This window comes from Harpia harpyja, chromosome 16 (genome assembly GCF_026419915.1).
Source record: "Harpia harpyja isolate bHarHar1 chromosome 16, bHarHar1 primary haplotype, whole genome shotgun sequence".
Lineage (NCBI taxonomy): Eukaryota > Metazoa > Chordata > Aves > Accipitriformes > Accipitridae > Harpia > Harpia harpyja.
In genome coordinates this window covers 26,926,163-26,951,311 of record NC_068955.1, presented here as the reverse complement: position 1 = coordinate 26,951,311, position 25,149 = coordinate 26,926,163, and the positions used below count along the sequence as shown (strand labels likewise).

General features: G+C 42.0%; 1 protein-coding gene across 1 annotated transcript in view; it reads right to left on the bottom strand.

The window, feature by feature from the left end:
* The window catches only part of LGR4 (leucine rich repeat containing G protein-coupled receptor 4), an 84,846-nt gene that overhangs the window by 42,135 nt on the left and 17,562 nt on the right, over positions 1–25,149 (bottom strand). Inside the window, exon 2 of the mRNA XM_052811285.1 lies at positions 7,303–7,374. Coding sequence (XP_052667245.1) covers positions 7,303–7,374 — 72 coding nt within the window. The remainder of the gene's footprint in view (positions 1–7,302; positions 7,375–25,149) is intronic.

Sequence of the window (25,149 nt, the reverse complement as noted above, 5' to 3'; positions counted from 1 at the left end):
GACTGCACGGAACGAGCGCTGTTTGGGGGACTCTACCTGGAGAGACCCAGCCTGAGAGCTTCCGAGGCTACTGCTCGGCCTCCAGAAGTTTCTTATCTGGTTTATATGTTCACACAGCCCCAACCCGGCAGCTCAGGCAGCATAATAAATTCAGGCTCGTAAGACGGGTCTTGAAGCGTAACACCGCAAAGTTCAGCCTCCAGGCCATTTGGCTAAGCCAGCTTCTGTGTGCGTGCGCATGTGAAAATAATGCTGAACACTGAAACTCTAAGACAACAGATATGGAAAAAGTTTCGTTTCCCTCTAAAAGTACTTGCAGCAGAATAACCAGTCTTGGGATCCTTATACACAACCATGCCAACTTTTGAAATTAACATGTAGAAACAGAAACTGGAAAGAAACTTCCTCATCTTCTGAAAACAATGGAATTTACTCAACCTACTAGCATCTGTCCCCACAAACGGGAAAAATATGCAACTGTTAAGCACAGCAAGAACTTTCTAAGCTACAGAAATATTATTCTTGTATCAGCAGGATTGAAACGCATCCAGAATCAAACTGATTTAGGACTCGCATAGATAAGAAAACATTAATTAAACACAGGTTGACCAACATGTTTTTAAACATCACTTAGCATCTAGTGCAGACCAAGTAGGTGATGTTTAAAAATATCTTAGCTGACTGTGGTTAATTCTACTTGGGAGTCTTTGCCTAAAGGTTTGTCTTGACTAGAATTTGAAGGTGCAAGTTACAACATGCTGACGCATTTTCTAAAGCTCCGGCGCACATAAGGCAGCAAACGTATCTAATAATGTATGCTAGCTGATCAAGTCGAAGCTTAGGCTCTTAACTTGCTACCACACGTGAAACCTACACCTTGCATTTTCTTCATTAGAACTTTACCTCTTGGAATTCAAGCTGAAGCAACTGAGGAAATTACCTCCTCCAGCTGTTCAAATATTCGGAGCTGGCAGATGGATGAAGACCGCTCATCGGCTTCCAAGCCAACGTCAGCTGGCTATTTTTGAAATACCAACAGAGGACGTCTACACTGGCTGCCTTTATAACAAAGCAGCTGAAGAGAGCTCTCGGCTCGTTCCTCCGTCTCTGCTGGTGGGGCTGAATGGACAGACGTGGGGTGGTAACGTCTCCAGTTGTACCAGCTAGTTTCACAAGAGGATGTTTAACCACAGCCTCAGTTACCACATGACTGCTAACGCAAGGCATCGGGAGAGCTTTTCTCATGAAGATTCCTCCTTTTCTACTCGAAACAAGCCCTTCGTCTCCAGCTTCCCACTACAAATCCTGGGACTACTCACGTTTACGAAAGGGAGAGGAATTGCGCCACCTCGTCAACATTTGCACGCTACCTTGAAAATACTACTTTAAAAGACTTAGCACTGGAGGACAAAAAACATCCTCCCACCAAATGTTCCACAACCAGGTGAGGAAAGACGCTGCATCCCAAACTAACAGCTCAGCCCTGGTGGCCTTGGCAGAACTCCAAGACATGCCTTATTCATAAAACCAAAGTAATAAAAAAGATAGACACACCCCCTCCCTCCCCAGGGATAATACAACTTGGTGCTGATGCAGAAATTAGAAGGAAGGGGACCATCTAAATTACACACTGAAATAGATACTACAAAAGCAAGCAGCTGTGACATTTCAGCCAGGTGGTCATCTTCAGCTGCAGTCAAGAGGAAAAATAACTCTAGACGTTTCCCTTGCAGATACTTCCTGATTACAACCTTATGGCAAAAACACCTTATTTTCACTGCCAGTATGCATTTTAATTAATCCTTATGTTCTTAAGATATACTTTGTCAATTAAAAGCCGTGTTCAGAGACTCTGGCTGAGGGGGGGGAGAGGGGTTTGAGATGTTTAAGCAAGACCTCTTAGTGCTGTAATCAGCATCGATGTAATTAAATAGTCAAGCAAATTCTCAGTTGTACTATTTCTTTTCCTGAAAAATTAGTTGCACATGTGCTGTCTCTCACTCGCTGTTTATTCATCTCTCAAAAGGCAGATTAGCATTGTCTTTCAGAAAAGAGAAAACTTTTATTGATCTAAACCTTCCTTTTATCACTTTATTTCCCTAACCATTTTCACCAGCCATTAAATAAAAACCTTAATAAAGTTTTGCCCTTGACTGATAAAAAAAAAAATCTGAAGGTAGCATCACAGAAGAGAGACTGTTTCATATCATGTATGAACAAAAACCAGAAACACAACAGACCTTGGCATCAGCACACATCTGGAAGGGAATCAAGCACTGCTGTCTCTTGGTGCTTTCAGGAGGGACTGTTTTCCTTGCAGCATTACTGGGCACGATATGGTCTTCAAAACCACGAAAGTCAGAGAGCAGAGAGCGTCCTCCCTAACCCTTGCTGGAGGTCAGAGCCCTGCCCCGAGGCTGACCGGCTGGGAGGTGAGCGGTGCTCCCGTTCAGATAACCGTGTGCTCGTGTAACGGGCAACCTACGGACAGACAGCAGGACAGCTTGCTGTCCTCTGCCTGCCTGCTGCCTCTCACATGGACCACCAGCCTGGCAGTCAAAACCTTACCATTTAAACCTTACCCACCAGGGCAGGGGAAATAAGACGACAACATTTTAAAGGGTTAAGAGTGGAAATCAAAACAAGGTTAAAAAGTCATTAAGTCAAGGAGACTTGTTTTATTCAAGTGGTTCAAGTTTCTGAAGTCAGACTAGAAAACTGGCCAAGAATAAAAATCATTTTGATTTGCCTTCCTTGATGAGAGAGTGCCCTTTTAATTAATCCAGCGGATCATTCACAAATATAGTGAATGGAAATCATATAGTTAAAATCTTCCAGACTACTTTAGAGAACTTTAAATATTAGAAGGAACTGCAACCGTTTAGAAGGGCATCAAAACATAACACAGCCTGGCTCTTCCAGTTTTAAAAATCCACACTGGAAAATGGTTTCTGCTTTCTAAAAACACTGCATTATCTAACTATATTTCCCTCTTCTAGCTTTCTATAAATACTTTAAGGTGTGGTTCGAAAACTGTGGCCAAGTTCTTCAAGGATTTTTAGTTTCCATATCGAGTTCAGGGCTGCAGCGTATTTACATTAACATTTTCTGGAGAATACACTTCATTAACTGCTGTGGCAAAACCCTTGGTGGTCTGCTCCTCGCTGACTCTGACCATTGCCGTTTCAATCATTTGCAAATTACTTCCAGATGGGTATCAGTTACACAGAGATAGAGAATTTTTATAACATTTATAAATAGTGCAAGAATCCTCCAGACATATGATAAGCGTGCTATGCAGTGACACGTACGATGAGGCTGTGAACCGAGGCACGTGGAGCACATAACCCAATGTGCAGATTCTGCCCACGGACAAGCTGGAACCCCTTTGCTTGTACCTCCGAGTAATAGGTGGAACACTATCTCAAAGGTACAAAAACTCGGACTATACCTGCAAATTTGAACGTGGCCATTTAGTGCCATTTCAGATGTCCTCTTCCACCTGGCCCCAACTGCCATTCCAGGCAGCAATCCGTCTCCCATCTGCATCCTATCTGCCAGCCTTGTACGGGTGTCTCAGATAACCCAGCACATCTAAAAATGGCATGGGATGCATACATCGAAGCACCCAGGTTGCTCCCCCTTTGGTGATGTAGAAGGCACCTTTTAATCGAGCAGTCAGCTTTTACAAGTTTGGTACGCTGCTTCTTTCACTTTTATTTGCTAGCGTTCATTTTAGGATTCGGAAAATGATCCTCTGAAGTCTCTCCAGACTACCAAATAACTCATTGCATTAAGGAAACGACAACCCCCATTTTAAATGGCTCCTACTGCATTTTTTAATCCCATCCTCTCCATAAGTGCGCTGTGTAAGACTCAGTTGCCTACACAATACATCTAATTGCCTCCCATTTACATTCAATTAAATTCTGCGATACTATTTTGCAATATTAATTAACTATGTCAGGGGCTAATCGCCCAGAGAATTTGACAAATGGCAGGGCTAAAGCACGGTATAAAGAGAAAGGTGTCTGGGGCTGTCTCCTGGACGAAGAGCTACTAGAGTCCGTGATGGTGTGGGTACTTACTGCATTGCCATTAGTTTGTGGGATTTTCATTTGCTTTAGATGTGTAGTTCCTGGGAAAAGTTCTAGATGTAAAAGTCACTTCTAGCACAGATTTCAACACCACTTTGCTTTAACTCTGTCTCTTTTTCTTTGGCATGGAGACTCACACCCAGGTTTCTGTGCCGAAAAGGCAGCTTTGCTAGTGCCTGGCAGTCAGAATTTGCATCTGTTCAACTATAAATAAAAGCCAGGAAGAAAGTGTGAAAATCATCTTAGAGTGGAGAGGGAAAATTGTGGTTGTACAGTGGCAAGTACGACAGTTTCGATTTTTCTGTCCATAACCAGCAAAAATAAAGACCAAAAAAATTCTGTACCCTGTCCCATAAAGAAGGAATGGGCAGAATTAAAAATGCATCATGTCTGGTGCTGGTCATTTCTATTAAGGACAGAAGCTGCTTTTGTTTGAATCTACTTTACTGTATTCCCTCTAGGAAGAACATGAACTGAAGCAAGGGAACCTGGATTTGACTTGTGCATGGATGACCTTACCCAGGTCTTTAAAGAAAAGGTAGAAGCCTTCCTCATTTCACTGCTGGTGGGCATGGCCAGAGCCTCTGCTGCAAATTCAAAGCAGGCTGCTGCTGCAAAACATTACTAACAACTTAAAAGTCTCAGTTAATGGTTTTCAACTGAGAAGTACTGTATACAGGTACTGTCTACTTATGGCTCTGCTCTCACAGTCGTTCTCCTGTCTTTCTGCATCTGTGACAGCTGGTGAATTGGAGTTTTTCTTTTTAATCTTTCTGGAGATTCTCCTACCTCTGCAGCTGTAGGAGGTAACTTGAACATGAAATTAAACTTATGGGGGTTTCTTATATTGTACTGAGGAATTACGATTGATTTGAGTATGTTCAAACATTCAGCAAGTGTCATTTTTACTGTAAAGTTGTTGGGGTTTGGGTTGGTTTTTGGTTTGGGTTTTTTTTTTCCCCCCAGAAGTTGCTTTAACATATCAACTAAGCGTGCTAGGAATGATTTAAAGCTTCTGGGTGTTCACATATAATTCTGAGCTTAATGCTAGCCTATTTTTTTGCAATCTGAAATGCTGGAATTTAGGGGGACAATGAGGTACACATAGCAAATGGCTCTTAGGCAATAAGCACAACAGATGATGGCTGAAGGCTCTGCCTTTTCTCTTTACCTCCTGACACACCCCAGGGTTTAAGGAAGTTACACAATATGCACACCCACCAGTTAGGTTTTATTGCTTAATTACTTATAGGGAAAAAATGAAGTCTCCCACAGTCATCTGAAGCTGGGAAAACTGAATTGTTCTTTTTTTTTTTTCCCCCAACTTTCGGTGTGAAATATGACTATAAAGAATTTGGGAAAAAATGGACTACAAATATAGTCTAACAAAGCATACAGACATACAGCAGCACATATTATAAAGCACAAAGCGAATGTTGGCTAGTATATACTCTGAGCCAAGCAAGCCTTCCCAGACCTCTAATTTTTTTTTTGTTTGTTTTGAATTGACTACTCATGCCACAGAGCCCTTCTTAAATTGTGTCAATTACACACATGCACCATCTGAAGTCCTGGTAAAACTACTTTCCTTCACAAGGTATTCTCAACTATATCGGAAATTTAAGCAATACCTAAAGTCAGAGGGAATCAACCAGAACCTGTTAAGCATGAAATAAGATATCACACACAATTCATCTGACATAAATAAGTTCAACTGCACTTCGTAATTGTACTGACCCGAGTCAAAACTACTTAAGAACCAGGGAAGATGGAGTTATTTAAGTGTATTAGCAATGGCAGCTGCTACATCATCAGGATATGAGAGAGACCAAAATTGTAAGGAGAAGTAGAACACCTTATTGGACCAGCCAGCGTAGCTGGGGTGCAAGGAGGAAAATCCAGAGAAGCTTTCAGGAACACAAGCCTTTCTTCAGGAGCAAGTGATCCAACTCTTATCAATTTCTCAGTAACTTTGTTCCAGTGAGGTGCAGTGGTTGTATTGGTTATACCAGATAACCAGAGTCAAAAGGTTCTGGGCTTTATCTGCAGTTTTGCTATGGGGTTAATTTATCCTGTTGCCCTCCACAAATGGCTTGCTTGCTTTGCTTCAGTTTCCTCATCCACAAAGTCAGAAGAATGCTTCCCTACCTCATAAGGGTTTGTCTCTTTGGGGAAATGAGCTGTTCTTTCCCTAAAGTGGATTTATTGAAAAATCTCTCAACACAGCATTCACAGTTCCAGTCTAGTCAAAGTCACAAATTAGGTCAGCCTTACTTTGTATTTTAAATGCTCTTTGATATGAGAAATGCTACTTTGACATTGAAAATGCAAGAGAAGCAAAGCAAATTGCAGTGGTTTTGTCTTATCTATTGCTTATTACTGGAAGTTCTCAACGCTCTCTGGCAAAGGTTGAACCATTACCCTCTCTTCATAGATAAGGAAACTACGGCACACAGAAGTCACTTGTCACATAATAGTACTTACTGAAGTAGTAATTGAAAGTCAAAGCCTTCTCCCTGCTTATTGACTCTGAAATCCAATCTAATTTAGGGCTATGCTGTGAAAGGGTGCTTCACTTTGCAAAGGCATGTCAGTTAAGACTTCAGTTCAGCAAAACACTAGGCACAGGAGCCTTAGTGCAGCTCAAGGATTCAGAAGTGCAAGTATTACATTAGTAAAACCTAAAAAAAAAAACAAGCCTACAAGAGAGTGGGACAAGAGGGAGATGGGAACTAGAGAATTTCTGCCAGAGAAACTAAGAACAAGAAGCCCTGTACCACAGAACGTGAATTTCTGATGCAAGTCAGGATGGGCTTTTGAGCACTGCATTTGCAGCCTACAGGGGCAATGGAAGCAAGCTGCTCAGTAAATGAAACAACATATATTTTATGGAACTTATGCAACAGCTATACTGTAGCTCCTTTGGAAACAATGGTAATTACACACCTCTCGTGTTATCTTTGGATAACACTGTAATTAGTATGTGTCATCACTCTAGCCATGATTAAAATAATTACCGCAAAAAGTCCCTTGTAAGTAGCATTTACTGTTCCGGTTTCCAAACATGTACAGGATTTTTTTTTTTTTTTAAGTGTAATTGCTTTCTCTGTTTGCAGCTCTACTCAACACTACCTCCCCACCCACCTTCTACTTTAGGCAGCCATCCGATGTTGCAGCAAAACTTTAACGTATGTGAAATACTTACAGCTCTTCCAAGTAGGGAAAGTTCTTGAATGCATCTTCTGGTAGCCTTGTGATGTTATTCATGCTGATATCCCTGGAGAAGAAGAAATAGAGATTTATCAATAAACAGTAAGGGATTTTTACACTCTAGGAAAAGGAGGATAAAAAGAAAGCCCAATCAGATGGTATGAGAGCAGAAAAAAAAAATATTCTAGCATCACACAGTATGCTAGTATTTCTCTTCCTAGAAATTTGCATGCTAAACTTCCAAAGCAGAGTAGTTTGAGAATCCAGATGCAGCAAAGACCTCTATCATGCAAAGTTGATAAAAATGTTTTCTGACACCTCCAAGCAAAAAAATTACAGTGAAACTACAGAGTATGCCTGTATGGAAGAGGCTCTATGGTACTGTTAACCTCAGTACTAATTTTTACCAACTTACACATGCATACAATTTTAACACAGACGATTAAGACTGCTCTAAAACCACAGCATATGAAAAAATTAAAAAAAAAAAAATTGTGACCACCCACCACGTAAATTTTCATCCCATAATGTCTTTAAAAAAAAAAATAATACATGCATTGGGACTTAATAAAGAGCTTCTGGCAAACACAGCTTCTGGAACAACTGACAAGAATAGCAGAAACATGTCCTAGCTCTACCACAGTCATTTTTTTTTTCTACAAAACCTATAGAAGTCCTCGAGGTAATAGTTTTAAGCAGATTTCATTCTCAGTCCGTGAGCAGAGACAGGCCAGCAGCAAGTGCTTACATGATAGGTATGCAGACCTGTTCAGCTTTTTTCTTTCCAAAGGAGCAGTAAGTGGCAAACTTGGTGCCATCACCTCAGTTCACACCTACATAACCATCACAGATAATCCAGTCCTAAAGCAAGTTATTACTCAATATGAGTAAAAGTAGCACGAAAACAATTCAGTTTGATAATTAAACTAGTAACTGCCTAACAATCCATGACATAACCCAAATTCTTACTTTCCACTTGGTTACTGCCTTTTTTTTTTTTTTTAATACGTAGTTTAACAAGCAATTCAATGAGACTCGTTAGTACAGCCCTCCCAACTTCCTTCTGCTTGCCGCCTTCCACACATTGTTCTCTAGCATCTATGTGCCGCCTCCCCACATATTTCGGGTAAAAAGCAAACAAAACCAAACCACCCCTTCCATTTCACTGATAGTCAACAGGTACTGCTGAAGCTCCTGCATGAAGATCTGAAGGTCTGGTGACCGCATGCAGGGCAACAAATTTTGTTTGCCACCTAAAAAGCTCGACCTCAGTGTAAAGTACCAGCCCTTGCCTACCGCTCGGGCAGACGTTCTTAGCCCATCCATAGCCACCACTGTTTTTCAAACATCTGCCTCAACTGCAATTATCGCTGCTTCTGATGAGGAAGAGAAAGGTCAATTTAGACTCTTCCTGCTATACTGAAAGGGCACAAATCCCTGAAGAACTATTTTGTAGCAGCAAAAACCACCCCATTGAGAAATTATAAAGTTTCACGTTCAGGATTATCTTCCACCGCTCCCACCCATGACAGCACTCAGTGCTGACCTTAGGAGGTTCAGGGTCAGACCCCCAAGGGGAGCAAGGAGCACGCGGAGGGGTTGCTGCTCCTTCTGAGCAAATGGTGTCTTGGGACATTTGTGCCTTCTTTCATGCTGTGACAAACCGAATACCATGTCAGTACCATACAACCTACCAAAAATGTTGTAGCAGCTAATTACACCACTTTTTGCAAAGAGTGCCCATGTTATTCCTCCAGTTGCCAGACCATAATGTCTAACATAGCTCATTAAAAAAAGTTTCCTTATTTATACTGACAACAGAATGCACTACATAAAAAAACCCCATAGTTACTAGGGGGAAAAAAAAAAAAAATATTTTTTTCCCCACAGCAGTTGACAATGTCAACTGATGTCAGTGAATTTATGTTGACATTAACAAGTAACTGGCAACTGGTCTGCTGCCCCTGACTGAGCAGCACAGCCCCCCGGCCACCACTGACATGAACACTATGCTCTTACATTAAATCTAGATGCAATTGTTCCTTTAAACTAAGCGTTTATTAAATAGCAGGCCAAAACTTCATTCCTCATACCCCAGCGTAAACCAAGAGTTATTCCTCAGCAGCTGTTAGGAGTATACTAACGTAACTCAAGAGCAATGGAGATCAGAATAAGGTTCAGCACATACAAAACAAACCCAATTGTGAGAGAAGACCAAGAAAATCCACTATGGCACAACAGACTCCCTCACTAAGCTCCAGAAGGAGCTGAACTGGAGATGATTTATTTCTGAACTCTACAGCCGGCGTGCTTTAAGAGGTGCTTTGTGTCTCAGCAGCAGCTTGGGTACCGTGAGATGCTGCAGTTGCTGCAGGGGACATTTTTCTTCTTGTGCAGGAAAGTAAATAAAAGTATCAGATACATGAATCATCAGCTGTCTGCTCCACGGGAGACTGCAACTTTTATTCTCCCTACCCCCCATATACATTTTTCAAATTGTCATGAATACATGCATTTCACACATCCAGGCTAGTCCTCTCCTTTCCAGACGACTACACGTCCCCTTCCAGTATCAACTGGGAAGCGTTTATGAATAGGGCAGAAGGGTAAGAAGGGAGTGGAGACCCTACGTGAGTCCTAAGAAATAGTAACCCATGCAAGAAACTCACAACTCTCTCAAAAGACTGTCCAGGTAATATAAAACCCTTTTATCGTATATACCATATTAAATGGTAGTAGTAAAAATAAGTCAACAGTACATATCATCAGAAAGCACTTCATGAATGGCCATACATCACTTGGTCAAGGATTTTGACTGCAACCACATTTGTTGCACTACGCGATAGCTCCTTAGGACAGAAGCAGTAAGAAATCACATCCCTCTGAAAGCAACGCTCTTGAAGTTTCCAGACCTATAAAGCCTGATTTTCAGAAGTGTCATATGCAATCCTACACAAAGTCAATGGAAACCATGTAGACGTACAGTAGGGCTGACATCCAAATTCTACGTAATTCCAGCTTTCTCTGGGATCTGAAATTAGCAAAGAATGTTTTTTTGCCTGTAGCTCCAAGTGTTGGCATCTACAATTTTAATATGGGGAGTAGACTCTTCAGATGTAAGCACAAAACAGAACACCTTAATAATGAAGATTTGAGAAGCATCATCAATATCCACAGATTCTACTGAACTTTATTTTCAGCGAAACTGCATTTATAACAAAAACAGGCACAAAGACATACTACAGTTCTGTCTTCAGCATTATCGTGTGAATCTTCAGGGACTGCTTATCATGACACCTTGTTAAAAAACTGGAATTATTACAAAGTTTCTGTATTTGCCTTCATTACATGCGACAGTAACTCCTACTCAGTAAATAAGCCAATCTTTATAGCACTGATTCGCAGACTTTGGTGAACATCAGGCCACCAACTTTCAAAGTTTAAGTTTTAAATCAATTTTTGTTTAATTAAAAACATTATGTAAAAGCAGTTTTGCTGCAGAAATCACAAACTGATTGCCAGTGCCTCACCAATCAACAGACTTGGGTAAATCACAGTTTGAAAAACTGCTAGAAAAAAATTAAGTTTCAACGTAGGAGATGAGAAGGTGAAAACACACTAATCTTACCTGAACTGCACTATCAGCAAAAAAGCAACCAATATAGAAGGGAAAAACCACAAGGAATTGTAGAAGCCAAAATCAGACACTTGGGTTTTTATTTTCTTTTCATTTCACTCTACAGAATATCCTCAAAGAATCAGTTCATGGGAACTATTTGCTGGTAATAAAATATCAAGCAGTTCACAAGCTTCAATGCAAGAATTTACAAACAATATTAGCAAACACCCATATCACTAAAATTAGATGACTTAGTAACTGCTCTCTAAGACGTTTTCCCAGTTAATTTGGAAGACACATTTAATAACACATGCTTTCTAGAAGAATTACAACAAAAACAGACTAGCACCATATATTATGACAAAATAATGGCCAATACTCCCCCCAAAACCAATGCCCAAACCAAAAATAGCTTTTATTTTAGAAAATATTCATTTTACTATTCCTAAACTTTCAAAAAACAAGTAAGTCTATGCAGAATCAAGGAAGCTGTCCATGTAATAAAATATTAGTACAGGCCTTGGATATGTCAAAGAAATTTCCACTGAGAAGCTGCCCTACTCCACCTGTTCCTCCACCTTTACTAGAAAGGCCTCAGGCCTATGAGCCCAGAGCTCTTTTAAGGTCCTAATATATAAAATAAAGTTCTAAGAATGAACAAAACGAATACCTAAGAGTACTTTCCCAACCTCTAGCTAGCGTCCACGGGAACGATGCTATCGCACAACAGAAGGATCACGTCAGCAGCTGCCTAACGCCCCATTTCGGCAGGACTACGCTGAAGGACCCATTCTGGTTTGGGTTATTACATCCAGACATAAGTCCTCTAAAAACAGCACAACACCTACAAACCTCTCAATTGCCACCAAACAAAACAAAACAAAACAACAACAAACAAAACAGAACACCAGAAAACCTCCACGCTTGCCCTAAACTTTACTGGTACACTGAAGTTCAGACTCCGTGTCCAAAAGGCTTATCTTAAATTTCTTGTTCTTTCGTCACTTCACAGTATCATCTGTCGGCCCCAGCCATCTACAGCTCTGTCTTGAAACTAAACTCAGCCCCCTGCTTATATTTGGGGTGTTTTCCCTGGGATGTGCAAAACGGACACAACAGCTTTAAGAGGGAAAAGATGAGGGCAGCGATACCTGCCCATAGATCTGCCAGGAAAACGAAGGAGAAGCCGGGGTAGACCTGCACCTTTCAGCAGTTAGCCATTAACCAGGCTTATCTGTACTAAGCAGCCAGGCTAAATCTTCACTCGCTAACCAACTTTAACCGAGGCACGTCAGGGCGTGATCAGGCAAGGAGCTGGCATCGAAACTAAAATGATGAGCAGCCAAAGGTGGTAACCTCTTTAGCAAGAAGAGGCTGCATCTCGGGGATAACATGAATCACAGCCTTACAGTTACAATTAGTTTCGCCATTTCAGGTAGAAGAGATTTAACGCCAGAATATAAACACAACCATGCTCCCTCCTACAGTGCTATTGGTGCCGTGGCTGCAGTTTTGAACAATAAATAAGGCTCCCACACTCGGTCGTAAGTTTTGTCCTTCTTCCAGGAAGGTACTACAGAAAAGAAAAACAACAACAACAACAAAACAAAAACAAAAATCCCCCACCAAAAAAAAAAAACCCAAACAACTAAAACAAGTAGCTTGAAGAAACCTACTGAAAATGTTATTTCACCACACCAGGTACTGCAGAGACTCATTTTTACAGGCCAAAGGTGAAAAATCAGGCCACGGTACTCCAGCAGTCATTTGCTGTCTTCAGCCTGCTTCAGTAGATCCCTTCAGGACATTCTGACAACTGCTTTAATCTTTATTTCCAGCTTAGTTTAGCAAAGTCCCCTGCTTTCACCTAACACAGAAACACTTTAAAGACTTTAAAAATACTTGTACATATACTAACCAGCAAGGATGCTAAGAGCTACGAAAACCTCCCTCTGTTGAAAATAGGCATCAAGTGAGATAAATTAACTTGGAAGAGGAAAGCACCTTTGTTGGACACAGTAAAAACACAAAGCACCACATCTCCTCTGCGTAAAGCAGGAGATTTAAACTACTCTCAAAGCAACCAGCATGGAGTTTCAAAAACCTGAATTAGGCAATATAATGCACTTAAACTTTTTTATTATACTCCTTCTGTGCAAGAATTCCAGTTCCTGATAGAACGTTTTGGATGGTTTTTTACTTTAAGGATTCTTTATTCTACCACTAGCCAAAGTCAAACTTGCCCAGACTTCAGGATGAGCAGAAATACTTCATATCTTGAATGGCAACTTACTAATTCTCTCGCATTTTAAAAAAACAGAAACTCTTACTTATCTTTAGAAAGTGGATTCAGTCACAGCTTTTATCAGTGGTATCATGCAAAAGAGAATTAGCTAAAATGCACAGCATGTCACAGCGTCTCCTGCAGGGCACAGATAGCTTTCTCTCTCATTTTCAAGTACTGCCTCTACCATAAAGTAGCCTGACCCTTGTTAGATTTATCCTAAACGTCTTTCTTATCGATTGCCAGAGCGGGATTCCGGCTAGAAAGGCCAGCTGACTAGAGACAATGGAATCAGAGGAGGGGGACGATAATTCTTGCACGAGAAGAAAAGCTGCAACAACAAAGAGGGACCACAAAATGGGAAACACAGGCTTCCTGTAGAGGGCTACAGAAAGGACAGGCAAAAATGATAAATAAATTAGCCCAAGATATAGGCAGAGAATGAAAGCTAACAACCTACAATAACTGATGGGCATTGAAAAGGAAAATGATGCCAGTCTCTCTGAACTGAGGGACATTTAGCTGCAACAGCCTTTTTTTTTTTTTTTTTTTTTTTCTTTGACAATACCTACCGTTCTCCACTGCATCTCCCCGGCCAAAAGGTTTGCACATTTTAGGCAAAGAAACCTTCCTCGCTACCCAGCTCTGGTGTGCTGGCCTGTCTCCTAAAACTCATAGGAGATGCCGGTCCTACGCTTTCTATCCTGCATTGCAGCCTCGGCTATCAACACATGGATCTGCGCTGAACTGGGGGCACGCACACCTTCCCACCACATTCAGGCACTGCATCTGAAGGCACGCTAACGACTTCAAATACTCCACTTCGTAAAAAAGATCCTAAGCTGGAAAAACATGAAATATCTAGCTACGGAAAAGGAAAATTAGATCTCAGCCAAACCCAATCGAGACTGACTGCTTTAAAAATAAAATCAAAATACTCCCCTGTGCTCCCCTGCACTTCATTAATAGCTAACTGCTTTTTGGCTCTCCACCTAACCTCTATCTTTTGTGAAGTTTAGAAGGGAAGGGGAAGAGAGAATATGAGAGAGAGGGAGAGGGAGAGGGAGAGGGAGGGAGGGAGGAGTGTTTGTTGAAGGGAAGAAGATCATGTTTCAACAAGGCACCTTTAAAATCCTGTAAAATACTCCCTCTGAGCAAGCTTAACCTGTTTGCTGATAGATAATAGCATGTAATACTGTAGGCTCCATTCAGTCTTTTCCAAGGTCTGGGCCCTCTGCCACTGAGTTATTTAATTATAACACTTACAAAATGATTTAGGCAGAGCTATCTATATTTGAATAAAGCCCTCCTACCTACCTGTACAAAACCATTAGGTAAAAGGTCTTAATCTTATGTAAAATTCCCCAGGTAGTAACCCTGATCTAGCTTCAGTAGTACTAGGAAAAGCTGGAACTGTTAATATTTTTAGAAACTACATTCAATAAGCCAGGTTATTGCAAATGCAAGTCAAAATGATGCTGGAAAATACTCAGCAACAATTAGCCATCCATTACCACTGGGATCATTGATATGTGGATAATGTCCCGATTATGTTAACGTCAGCGAAGATCAACAAGACAAAGCAGCAGATATTTTTCTTCGTATACCAGACCAACAATTCTTTGCTGATTATCAAAAAAAAAAAACCAAAACCAACCAACCAAACAAAAAAAACCAACAAACAACAGAACTATATGTAGCTGTATGGCAATGGTCAGTGCCTGGTGTGGCAGCAGGGAGAGGCAGAGGAGAAGAGGAGAAATCAGGGAGACTCAAGGTTAGACCAATCTAAGTTGCACTGTGGTGCTACAGTCTTGAAGAAACACATTCGGTGCCTAACTCCTTGTAGGAACACGCTCACATGATAAAAACCAACGTAATTTTCAACCAAATCACACACCTTAGCAGCTGGTCCCAGGGAGACCAGGAGCTGAATTACACCCCTGATTTAGACTTACTCCCCCTTTTCGCCAGTTTCTTCAGGATGAACATAAAAACAGTGAAGGGACAGAGTAAATGAGTTGGCATTAATACTGTCCCATGTCTTAATCGAATTCGGTATGTAATGGACGTATAGAAAGCCTAGAGGATCAGCAAGGAAATTCTAATTAAATTCATGCCATTAAAAAGAAAAAAGTTTGGGGTTTGGGTTTGTTTGTTTGCTTTACTTTATCTTCCTGATAACAAGAAGCGAACAATTCTCTTCCAGAAGCATCACCTCACAGCTACTGCTTTGAACTGTAATTGCCTGCACTGTGAATCCAATGAGCGTAACTAAAATTCAAGGATGTGTGTTACATGCAGACATGTAGAACAGCTAGAAATCATGAACAGGAGGCAAACAAATATCAGGCAAAGGAAAGATGATGTTTACAGAGGAGCCTACACTTGCAAAGTGTTTAAACTTGCATTGGTGTTTGAGTTTAAAAAGTAAGTTAAAGTAATATGCTGAATAATTAATTTCTTACCTTTTATATACTACCTATATCTATTACTGCAAGGTTTGGCTACCTCAGCCTATACTATTAGCTAAAACATTTATACGGTAATAGCACACCGATACCCCAATATATTAGACTGGTATTTTATTTAAAATTTACATTCTCCCGATTTCTGACAAGGTCTGCACAACTACCAGTGCCCATCTCCCAGCGGGAAGGGCCCAGCTCGAGGGCACCTCTGGGTACGCCAACAGCCAGGACTCTGCAGTATTAACTGTCCCATATCCTCCAACCCTTACTGCCGTGCCCCGCCGTGTTTTTCTCCTCCTGATCTTCATCTACTGTTCCTTTTAACACGAACAAAGTTGTTAATGATAAAACAAAATGGAAGGTTTGAAACCATTTTTTGCATTAATGTAGATTTCTCTCCTTGTGATTCCATCTCTCCCCAACAATCGTAAGTATGGCCCTACTGCCTCTGACATGATCACAGAGACCTCCAACGCTTAGAAAGCACAGAAACCTGTTCTGTATTCACAGCCCATTTTGCAGTCACAAAAAGCCTATCAGCCATGCCATTTTTTCATTTATGAGCGTGTTTCCTCTTCGTCTAGGAAACATTCTTGTAAGAAAGGAAATACCCAAATAATTAAAACCTTAGTCAACATCTGCTGTGACTGGCTGAATAAGACACAGGTTGCATTCCCACCCAGCAAATACACTTGCCATTTCCTAAGTACCCATGCTATCTCTCTAATGAGCACAGCGTCTTATCATCTGTTGTTTGTATTGCATCAAGAAGCTAAGGGCCCTAGTTCAACATGTCAACGTGATTGGCACTGTACAAATACGCAGCTGGAGACACTCCTCACCAAGAGTTTGCTGCTTAAATGGACAAGACAAACAGCACGGACGGGAAAACAGGCACACAGAGGTGAAGTAACCTGCCCAACGTCACCAGCAGAGCCTGGAGCCCCCTCCGGTTGCCCAATGCTGCTCTCATGTGCTATGCCCAGCTACTACCCACCATGTCCTTTTCAAAACAAATGAATTACCTTAATTTTTCCTTTGGTTTTTTTGTAACAGGGAAACAGGACAGGAGACTGTTCTGACAGTTTCTCATTTGCTAGATGTGCAGGTTCACTCCATTTGGTAGCGGTGGAAAGAAATTACGCTCTAACAGCTATGCAAGCAGCTTACATGCAACGTTTCCATCCACTTTTCTGTGGCTCAAACTAACGAACATTCATGTGACCGCTCACTTGGGGATGAAGCACTTACATTGCTTTTTCATGTAAGCAATCAAACTTCAGCCTACCCACCAACCCTGGCGATTAGAGGGAACTGATAATCCAGAAGTTTTAGGAAATAGGGGTAAACGGAGCCCTTTTTCAGTACAAATATGAAAAAAGCATATAAATCCTGTTGATTCCAGTAAGCTTTTAGCATTTTGCTGAAGCAGGACCTACAACATTTCCACTGACAGTCACAGAAAGGCTGAAAAAATTCAGACAGGTCTGTTCCTGCAAGAGAAGTAACGTCCCCCTCTTTCCCCTACCATATTTGTAAGTTATTTCTCATGCCTCCTCCTTCCCATGTCACATCAACCTGTTGTGTTTTTTTTTTCTTCCAACATGATGTCTTAGCTTTCTTTCAGACACAGTAACTAGCTCTAATGTACCCTATTCATGTGCCAATCAAGCCATCATCAAGATCTTAGAGAGAACAATACTTGTATGCAAAGCCCTATTTTGAACTGGTATTTGAGTCACTGCAGGCCAGCCATTAAGCAATCACACATACAGTTAATGGCCTATGTTGACACATGGTGGGGAATTAACCCAGAAAAAAATTCCACTGCATTATTATGAAAGAGATCATATCCTGGAATAGGAATACAGCGCAAGGTAACATGCTCTTCGGTTAATTTTTAAGAGCCACACGTTTGGTGCGGATTACAGGCTGAAGGAGGAAACAAAATGTCTTTCGGTACAAGAGTATTTCCCTTACATAGTTGGAGATTATTTATAGAAGAGAGTACAATTATGCATTATTCATGGTTTTATAATTATTTATTCTCCAGAATACAGTAACACCAGGGAATTGAGCAGAAAAAAAAAAATAAAAAAAAATCAGGCCACAAGCATGACAGGCACATTAGTCAAGCAGTCTGAGGGCAAGCCTGTGCCAAGGTACTCCTCCTATACCTATGAGTATCCATCACAAAAAGCAAATAACCAACCTGTGCAAAACCATGAAGAAGTCCATGGACAAAACCGAGTGGGAACTCAGATCATCCACACCCCCGATCTGTAACCAACCTTGCAAGTCCTCATAGAATCACAGAATCATTTAGGTTGGAAAAGACCTTCAAGATCATCGAGTCCAACCATCATCCATGCCCACTAAACCACCCAAACTCCTGGTTGGGAACCTCTCACAGCTACCCTCTGACTTGAAAGTTTTTAAAAGTCATTTATAAATAAGTAACATGGTTATCCAGGACTCCAAGAGTAACTACAGATTAAAATGCCAGAAAAGTCATTATAAGTATTTGGTGATAATCCCGTCAGATTCACACCCACTTAGGGTAACACAGACTATGGAGGGGACTTCAGGAAAGCAGCAAGGCAGTTAAAATCAGTAAGGACCAACATTTTTTGAAGGGCCACTGCAAAGCATCTTTGCCAGGCAGACTCATCATGCCCTGCAACTAGCACAGCAGTTGTTGAGTGGGATCAAATCTAAGCAATGTAATTATTTTATGCCTACTGCATGTCTTCTGCAATTTATCCAGCTTGTCTCCTGCCTCCAGACAGCATGGCTCGGGCTACGCGTGAAGCCACGGCAAGTTGTAAACCTGGCAGTAGAGCCTTTGGGTGCAAGTCTTCAAAAAGCTGTTCTCCTATTAGCGATACTTTTGCATTTCACTGACATGTCTTCCAGATATGGCAAACTATGAGGAATACTTTCATGCCTTCATCTCATTTAACAACGGTCCCAGTAAACTGGCTGGAGTAACAACTCTCCAGGTAAGGGGCTTGAACCTTGGGATCATCTTAGCCCAAACCACGTGCGTCCAAACCATTCGCTACAACCATCGTTTCTGGCAAGACTTGAGATTATTTGTAAAAGCCAGGAAAGGTAAGCAGAAGGATTTTTTTTTTTTTAATCCATAGGTATCTACATATAAAGGGAAAAGGGGAACGCAGCAACAGGTTACATGCTTAAGGCTTCAACCCACTACATCCTCCAGGGTGTAGTCGTACGATGTGTTTTCTTTCTGACGAAGGAAATTGGATTATATTCCCATCACTTTCCACCTCCATGGTGGAACTGTTTACAGTCAGCATTCTGTAATCAGATCGTTATAATAATCTGGATGTAAACAAAACCCTTTCTGGGTTTTGGCCTACTTTTTTTTTTTAATCAGATGGGGTTAGCTGTCTTCTATATAGCATGGCCTCAGAGAGAGCTGTATCAGCACAACTGTGGAGCAGCAGACTCCTATGGTAGTAGGAAAGAGGAAGGGTACTGAAGGAGACAGTGGGAACTCCGCACTAAAAGAAAATGTAACATGAAGCTATGCCTGCAATGAAATCAACACCAGATTCCCTACAGGAGTTTTACAGAAAGATATTTGTCACGTTTTAAGTAAATAAAGTTTAACACTGTGTTTGCAACCAAGTTAAAGTAGGGCAGCATTGCCAGTTGCAACAGTTGTCCTTATCACCACAGAGTCGTATTGAACCGTCAACCACCAAGGTAACTATGTCATTTTTAAATGACTCTGACTTTGATTTTTCTTTAATGAGTTAAGTCAGCCCAGGTTAGACACATATCGGAGTTTTAATTTAAAGCACATATTGCTAAACCCCGACACAGACACTTCACGCATGACCTAGCCAAGGTTTTGTTCGTTACTATTGAGGAAGTTCTCAGGCATTTTTTCCTTATTGAAAACTTCTGTGAACAACCATTGCTGAAACACTAGGAACATCACCAAACTATGTAATCCAACCAGTTTAATGAGATCTGGGTGTCCCCCCCTCCAGTCTCAGGTCCCTGGTGCATAACCACGAACACCTACAAGGCACGTTTTGTTCCATTTAACAACCTCAAGGGCAATTCCATAAAACTTAAACTGCCTCAACTGGAGCATTGGGGAGCCACGCTCACCCTTTGGACTCCAAGGACACCACATCTCTCTCCACCTAGCAACGCAGTATTTACTACAACAAACGTTTATTTCACACCAAAGCTCCCCGTTACAACTCCGGACACAGACCTGCTGAGGTTCAGTTCCTTGCCTGAGCAGAAACTCATTTTGTGGGTTTGGACAGGTTGCTTCCCCTTCCCAAACCCCAGGTTCAAAGGGGAATAATCTTTTCTGCATCTCTGTGAGGAAGGGGGAGGATAACGCTACCCATGTTTCTGAGCTGTCCAGACAGAGCCCGGCACTTAAATCTGTTTACACTGATAGAAAAGCAGTGCTATCATTACACACGTATATTTGTTTAAAAATCTTCTGTTGCATTTTCACTCTGTGTTTTTGCTCCGTTGCAAAAAGAGAGCACAAACAGCTACAAATCCAATTTCATAAGAATGCCAACTTTAGTAACTCTAAGTACTTTGAATTTTATTCATTTTCTTCTGGTTTATTTTGGTCTCCTAGTCTGTCCCACCCAATGTTTAGAAAGCAACCTGAGCCTCAAAAGTCTGGGTAAGCCCTACATTTTTAGAAGGCTAAAAGCAAAAAAGCAAAACAAAATTGGTGAACACAGTTACTGACCCAATGAAGCCAGAAGATGAAATGTAAACACTTCAGTCAGTCCAAAACTATGTACAACAGCTTTAGCATTTAAGAATTTTTTTCACTTACATATAACATGTAACTTGCATGTAACTAAAAATTATTTCTGGCAAAAATAAAATCTTTTTCTGCAATACAGCGCTATAATTATCTACACACTGTGGGAAAACTAAAAGCACACAGTACAGCTTTCTCATGTCAAAATAGATTTCATGGCAGCACCTGGAATGGCCTTTATAGAACCAAACATGCTTTTACGTAGCAATTTTCAAGGCATCTTGAAGTAGCTCACGAAACACGAGCAGTTTTAGTAAGATGTAAAACTTAGGGTTTGGAACATTCCCAATCATCAACTATTGCACTGTACTTTAACAGAAGAGTAATTTCCACTTCATGCATTTGAAGGATTAAAGTGTGCCTGAAGTCTTCTGAAGTTTCCCACGTGGCAGCGTTCATGCGTGCTAACACACAACCCTTGCGTTTCACTCCAGAAACGGCACCTTCAACAAATGGTAAGGCGAGGGTTGCTGCCTACTGACAAGACGTGTAGCTAAATACAAGAATCCAAACAGCCTCGCCAGCTTTGTACAAGCTTCCCAACCTTTTGGGTTATACTGATTTCAGCTACATTCCTCTTTTTGGTTTATTTGAGATGGGCGGCCAAGTCCCTTACACGCATGAAGACACGGGTTGAGCATCCACCTTACCTTCCAGTGAACCTTAGACACGAACTGAAACGAAAGCTGCCCAAAATGTCTGCCAGGACACTCTTACAGAAAAGCTACAGGTTCAACTTCTACTTCAATAGTACAGGACTGAACAAGGGGCATCAAGGAAGTATTCGAAACCAATTTTATTTCTTTTTCTATAATGAAAGCGTCAGGAGTTATCTCATTCTTATCTGACTTATCACAGAGCTAATTATTTCATTTCAAGAAGCAAAACTTCATGTATGCTTTGCCTTGTGAAAAAACACAACTCTTTCCTTGGCAGTCAAAGTTGCATAGCTTTTATTCCTGCCCCCGCCCAACCTGCATTTGCTGTCATCTTAAAGAAACATAATATGCTTCTAAGTTCAGGATCTACAGTGACAGCAGCATGCGTGCATACATGTAACGGTGGGTTTTCTCCCCCAGTGTCTGCGGTAAAAAAATAGCTAGTGTTATGAGCATTTGGGGAAGGGGGGAAGAAAAAAAAAAAAAAAAAAAAAGACAAGTGATTATTCCATTGCTTTTCAAATTTGGCCACCAACCAGCCCTCTCTCGAGAAGATGGGCAGACTAACTCTACTTCTGCAAGTAACCCTCAGACAGAGCCTTCTCCCCCAGCCTCCCACCAGACAGAGCAGGGTCTCACACCTGGAGACCTCCCTTTGCTGGAACACCACATTGCGGGACGCTGCTTCCCGAGAGAGAGCCGGGCTGCTCGCCGACTCCCTCCGACAGGCGATCCAGGCCCCCGCGCCCAGGGACGGTCGCCCCCGTCCCTGCCGACGCGTCCGCGCGCGCGGCCATCGCCGCCAGCGTCGTGCGGGCGACCTGACGGCACCGCGCGCGTACGCATCTCGCGTTCCTGGGAGCGTGGCGGAGGTACGGCCCTGCCGCTGACCCCCGCCAAGAGATGACACGTGCCCGCAGAGCCGCGTCCTCCGACCGTTCGAGAGCCTCACGCAAGGCTGCCTGCGCCACGCTAAGCTCATGAGGGGCACAACTAACTTCAACATGCGTTGGCAATAGAGCAGAAACCGGCAGGAGCAGTCACATCTGCAGGTAACGAGCCATCCAGTAAGAAAATCTGTAAAGGAAAATAAGCAGTCTGGACGCAGAGAAACCAACTGAAAGCACAAAAAACGCCTCTTTATGCACCAAGAGATGAAGGAAGAGTGCCCTCGTAGCGCTTCCACCTCCGAAGGTCAGAGGACAAAAGGCAGACTCTCCTTTCACCTGCAGCAGAAAGCCACATAAGATGAGGAACACCGCCTTTTTTTTTTAAATACTATTATTACGAACTATGCCGAAATGCAGATTTCACATGGCTACACAGAGAGGCCACCACAAAAGCAGATGAGAAGTCTTTCAGTGTAACAAACTAAGATGGATCAACTCTGGCTGAAACGTGGGCCCTTTCTCAAAATTTGCCCCAAACTGGAAGAGACTTCTCCAGAATCAAAACAGTCAGAGAACCTGGTTCTCCATCAACCGAATCTTTTCACAGATTTAAACTACAACTAGAGACTCAAACAAAGAAAATTTGGGGAGAAAGGAATAAATGTTGAATTATAAAAGCGAGAGTTGTGGGAAAAGATTTTATAATGTTCTGGACCAACTGACAGAGATGCGGGAGAAGGGGTGGCAAGTGTCAGGCACAGAGACACCTTCTGAGGTCCCTAATGGCATGCAGACGTTTATTTTGCCGTTGCAGGGCTCCCTGCTAACCTGTGGAGGTTGTCCCTCCGTCACTACAGCACACAAAGCAGCCAGCACAGTCTGAGCTGGCAGCCATAAGAGGGTTAATGCACACTGCACACCAATTAGAAAAACCCTGTAGTTAAAATTAACTGCAACTGCAAAGAGAAAAAGAATATAAGAGGAGAAAAAGAAACCCCAAAAACCTCACTCACTCACATGCCCAGAGAAAAAGCCAAGTACACTGTTAGTGTGGGGAATCCAGCCCTTTACACATTCCCATTCCACGCCAACATATTCACAGTAGTTTTCAATAAACATCTACACGAGTCACTGGAGGGGGAAAAAAAAAAAAAAAAGAAAAAAAATCTGTTTTCTTTCATACAATTCCACAAAAATAACTGTCATCACAACCATCCTTGTGGCAGAAAAGTCCATATTTGCCTGCAGTGAAATCCGTCTGCAGCTGCCCTGTGGAAAAGACAGCCAATAATTGGCTTCTTTCACCTCTGTTAACCACGAACAAAAGTGTCATTCAGCTCCCAAATGGACAGAAGGCACCAATGGATGGTCAGCTCCCTGAGCCAATGGGCTGGAATAACAATAACCCTGTAGCATTTTCTTTTTCCTTTTGTTTAGTCTTTCAAAGCCCTTAATTAAGACCCTCACAAAGCACCCCTACAGGCTTCTTTCAATGAGGCATTACACGCCTGTTTTCTTGTATTTAAGGAAGAAAAGTAACAGGGATTTCTGAAACACATTAAGCAGTACACACAGCTTCCATGTATTCACAACTGAAATACTGTTACATTTTAGCTTTTAAATATTATCATCAATAAAAAGAAGTTCAAGCTTACTGCGCCCGCACGTTGCTGTACATCCCTTGCTAAGTCAAGAAAAAAAATAAATACAGGCGGTCAGAAACCTGGCATAACTGCAACAGCTCGCCCAAATCCATCGCAAGCCAGCAGCTCCCAAACGAAGGCAAGCGGAACAGCGCACGTTGATGAAACATCCCTGGGCATCCTGAAGCAGACAGCTGAGAAAGGACCGGGTAACGCAGGGAACTAATTTGTTGAGACTGCACATGACGCGCTGGCATTGTCTGAAAATCAGAGCTTGTGAAGGCTAAGGTATAGACCCTGCTGGTTTAGTGGCCTCGCATACAAGTAAATATCTGCTTGCATTTAATATACGTGAAGGTAATCTGCACTCCGTTATTTACGGCCAAACTGATGCAATATCGATGTTTGTATATCGAACGGGACATTTGAGGACTACCTCTGCTTTTCAGCAGCACAGGCAGTCTCAGCTTAACAGAAACGATATAGAAACTTGCGACATTTGAGCAAACAATATCTGAGCAGCTCCTTTCTTGAAGGACTCGGCCCCCAGCCACGAACAGGAAATAAAAGAGTTTTAAGAAACCACCACTGAAATATCACCCTCGTAGGTGCAGGCTAGTTTGGGGAAACCTAGTCATCTAGTCCTTTCCCACCGCAAACCAGCCCGAGCGGCAGGCTAACGTGGCCGCTGGTTTTTTGGGGGGCACCCAGTGCGTGGGGCGATGGGTGCAGGGGCGGGGGGGGAGCATCAGGTACAGCCAGCACCTAACAAAGCCATCACCCGGCCACGGACGGTCCAGCCCCTCCAGTGTGCTGCTGTCTCTCTCCGTTGTCTTGTAAATGTCCTTGTCCTGTGAAAGGCGGCATATGGTTCCTCGCAGGAGACCGGCCCGGCAATAGAAGGTGCAGCCCAAAACTACCAAAATCATTAGCAGAGGGTATTTTTCACGTCAAAGAACCACAGGCTGAGGCTCTGATAGTCTCCAAAACGCTTTCTCCCCTGCAAGAAAACGGGCACGGCCTTTTTATGACTGACAGAAACCCCACACAACACGAAGAGAGAATAGAACAAAGACGGTTTTATTGCTACCACCAATCTGAACGCACACAAAAAGCAATGGTTTAAAATCCTCCTCTCTACACTACCTACGTATCCAGCAGGCATTCTTTAACAAGTACCGCTTGCTATAAAGACTGCATGCATCTAGGCAAAATGCAACTGGGTATAAATCTGCTTAGACCTTTTTTCATTACTTTTTTTAAAAATATATCAAAGAGTTAGCTGCTTGTATCTGTATTCACATAGTCAAGGAAGTAACTTGCCTTTTGGGAATGGTGATCTAGCAGCAGTACTCAGTGATTTTGCTTTTCAAAAATCAGACTCCCTATTTAGGTATTATACACCAAAATCTCTTCTAGTCTTACCTTAGACCACT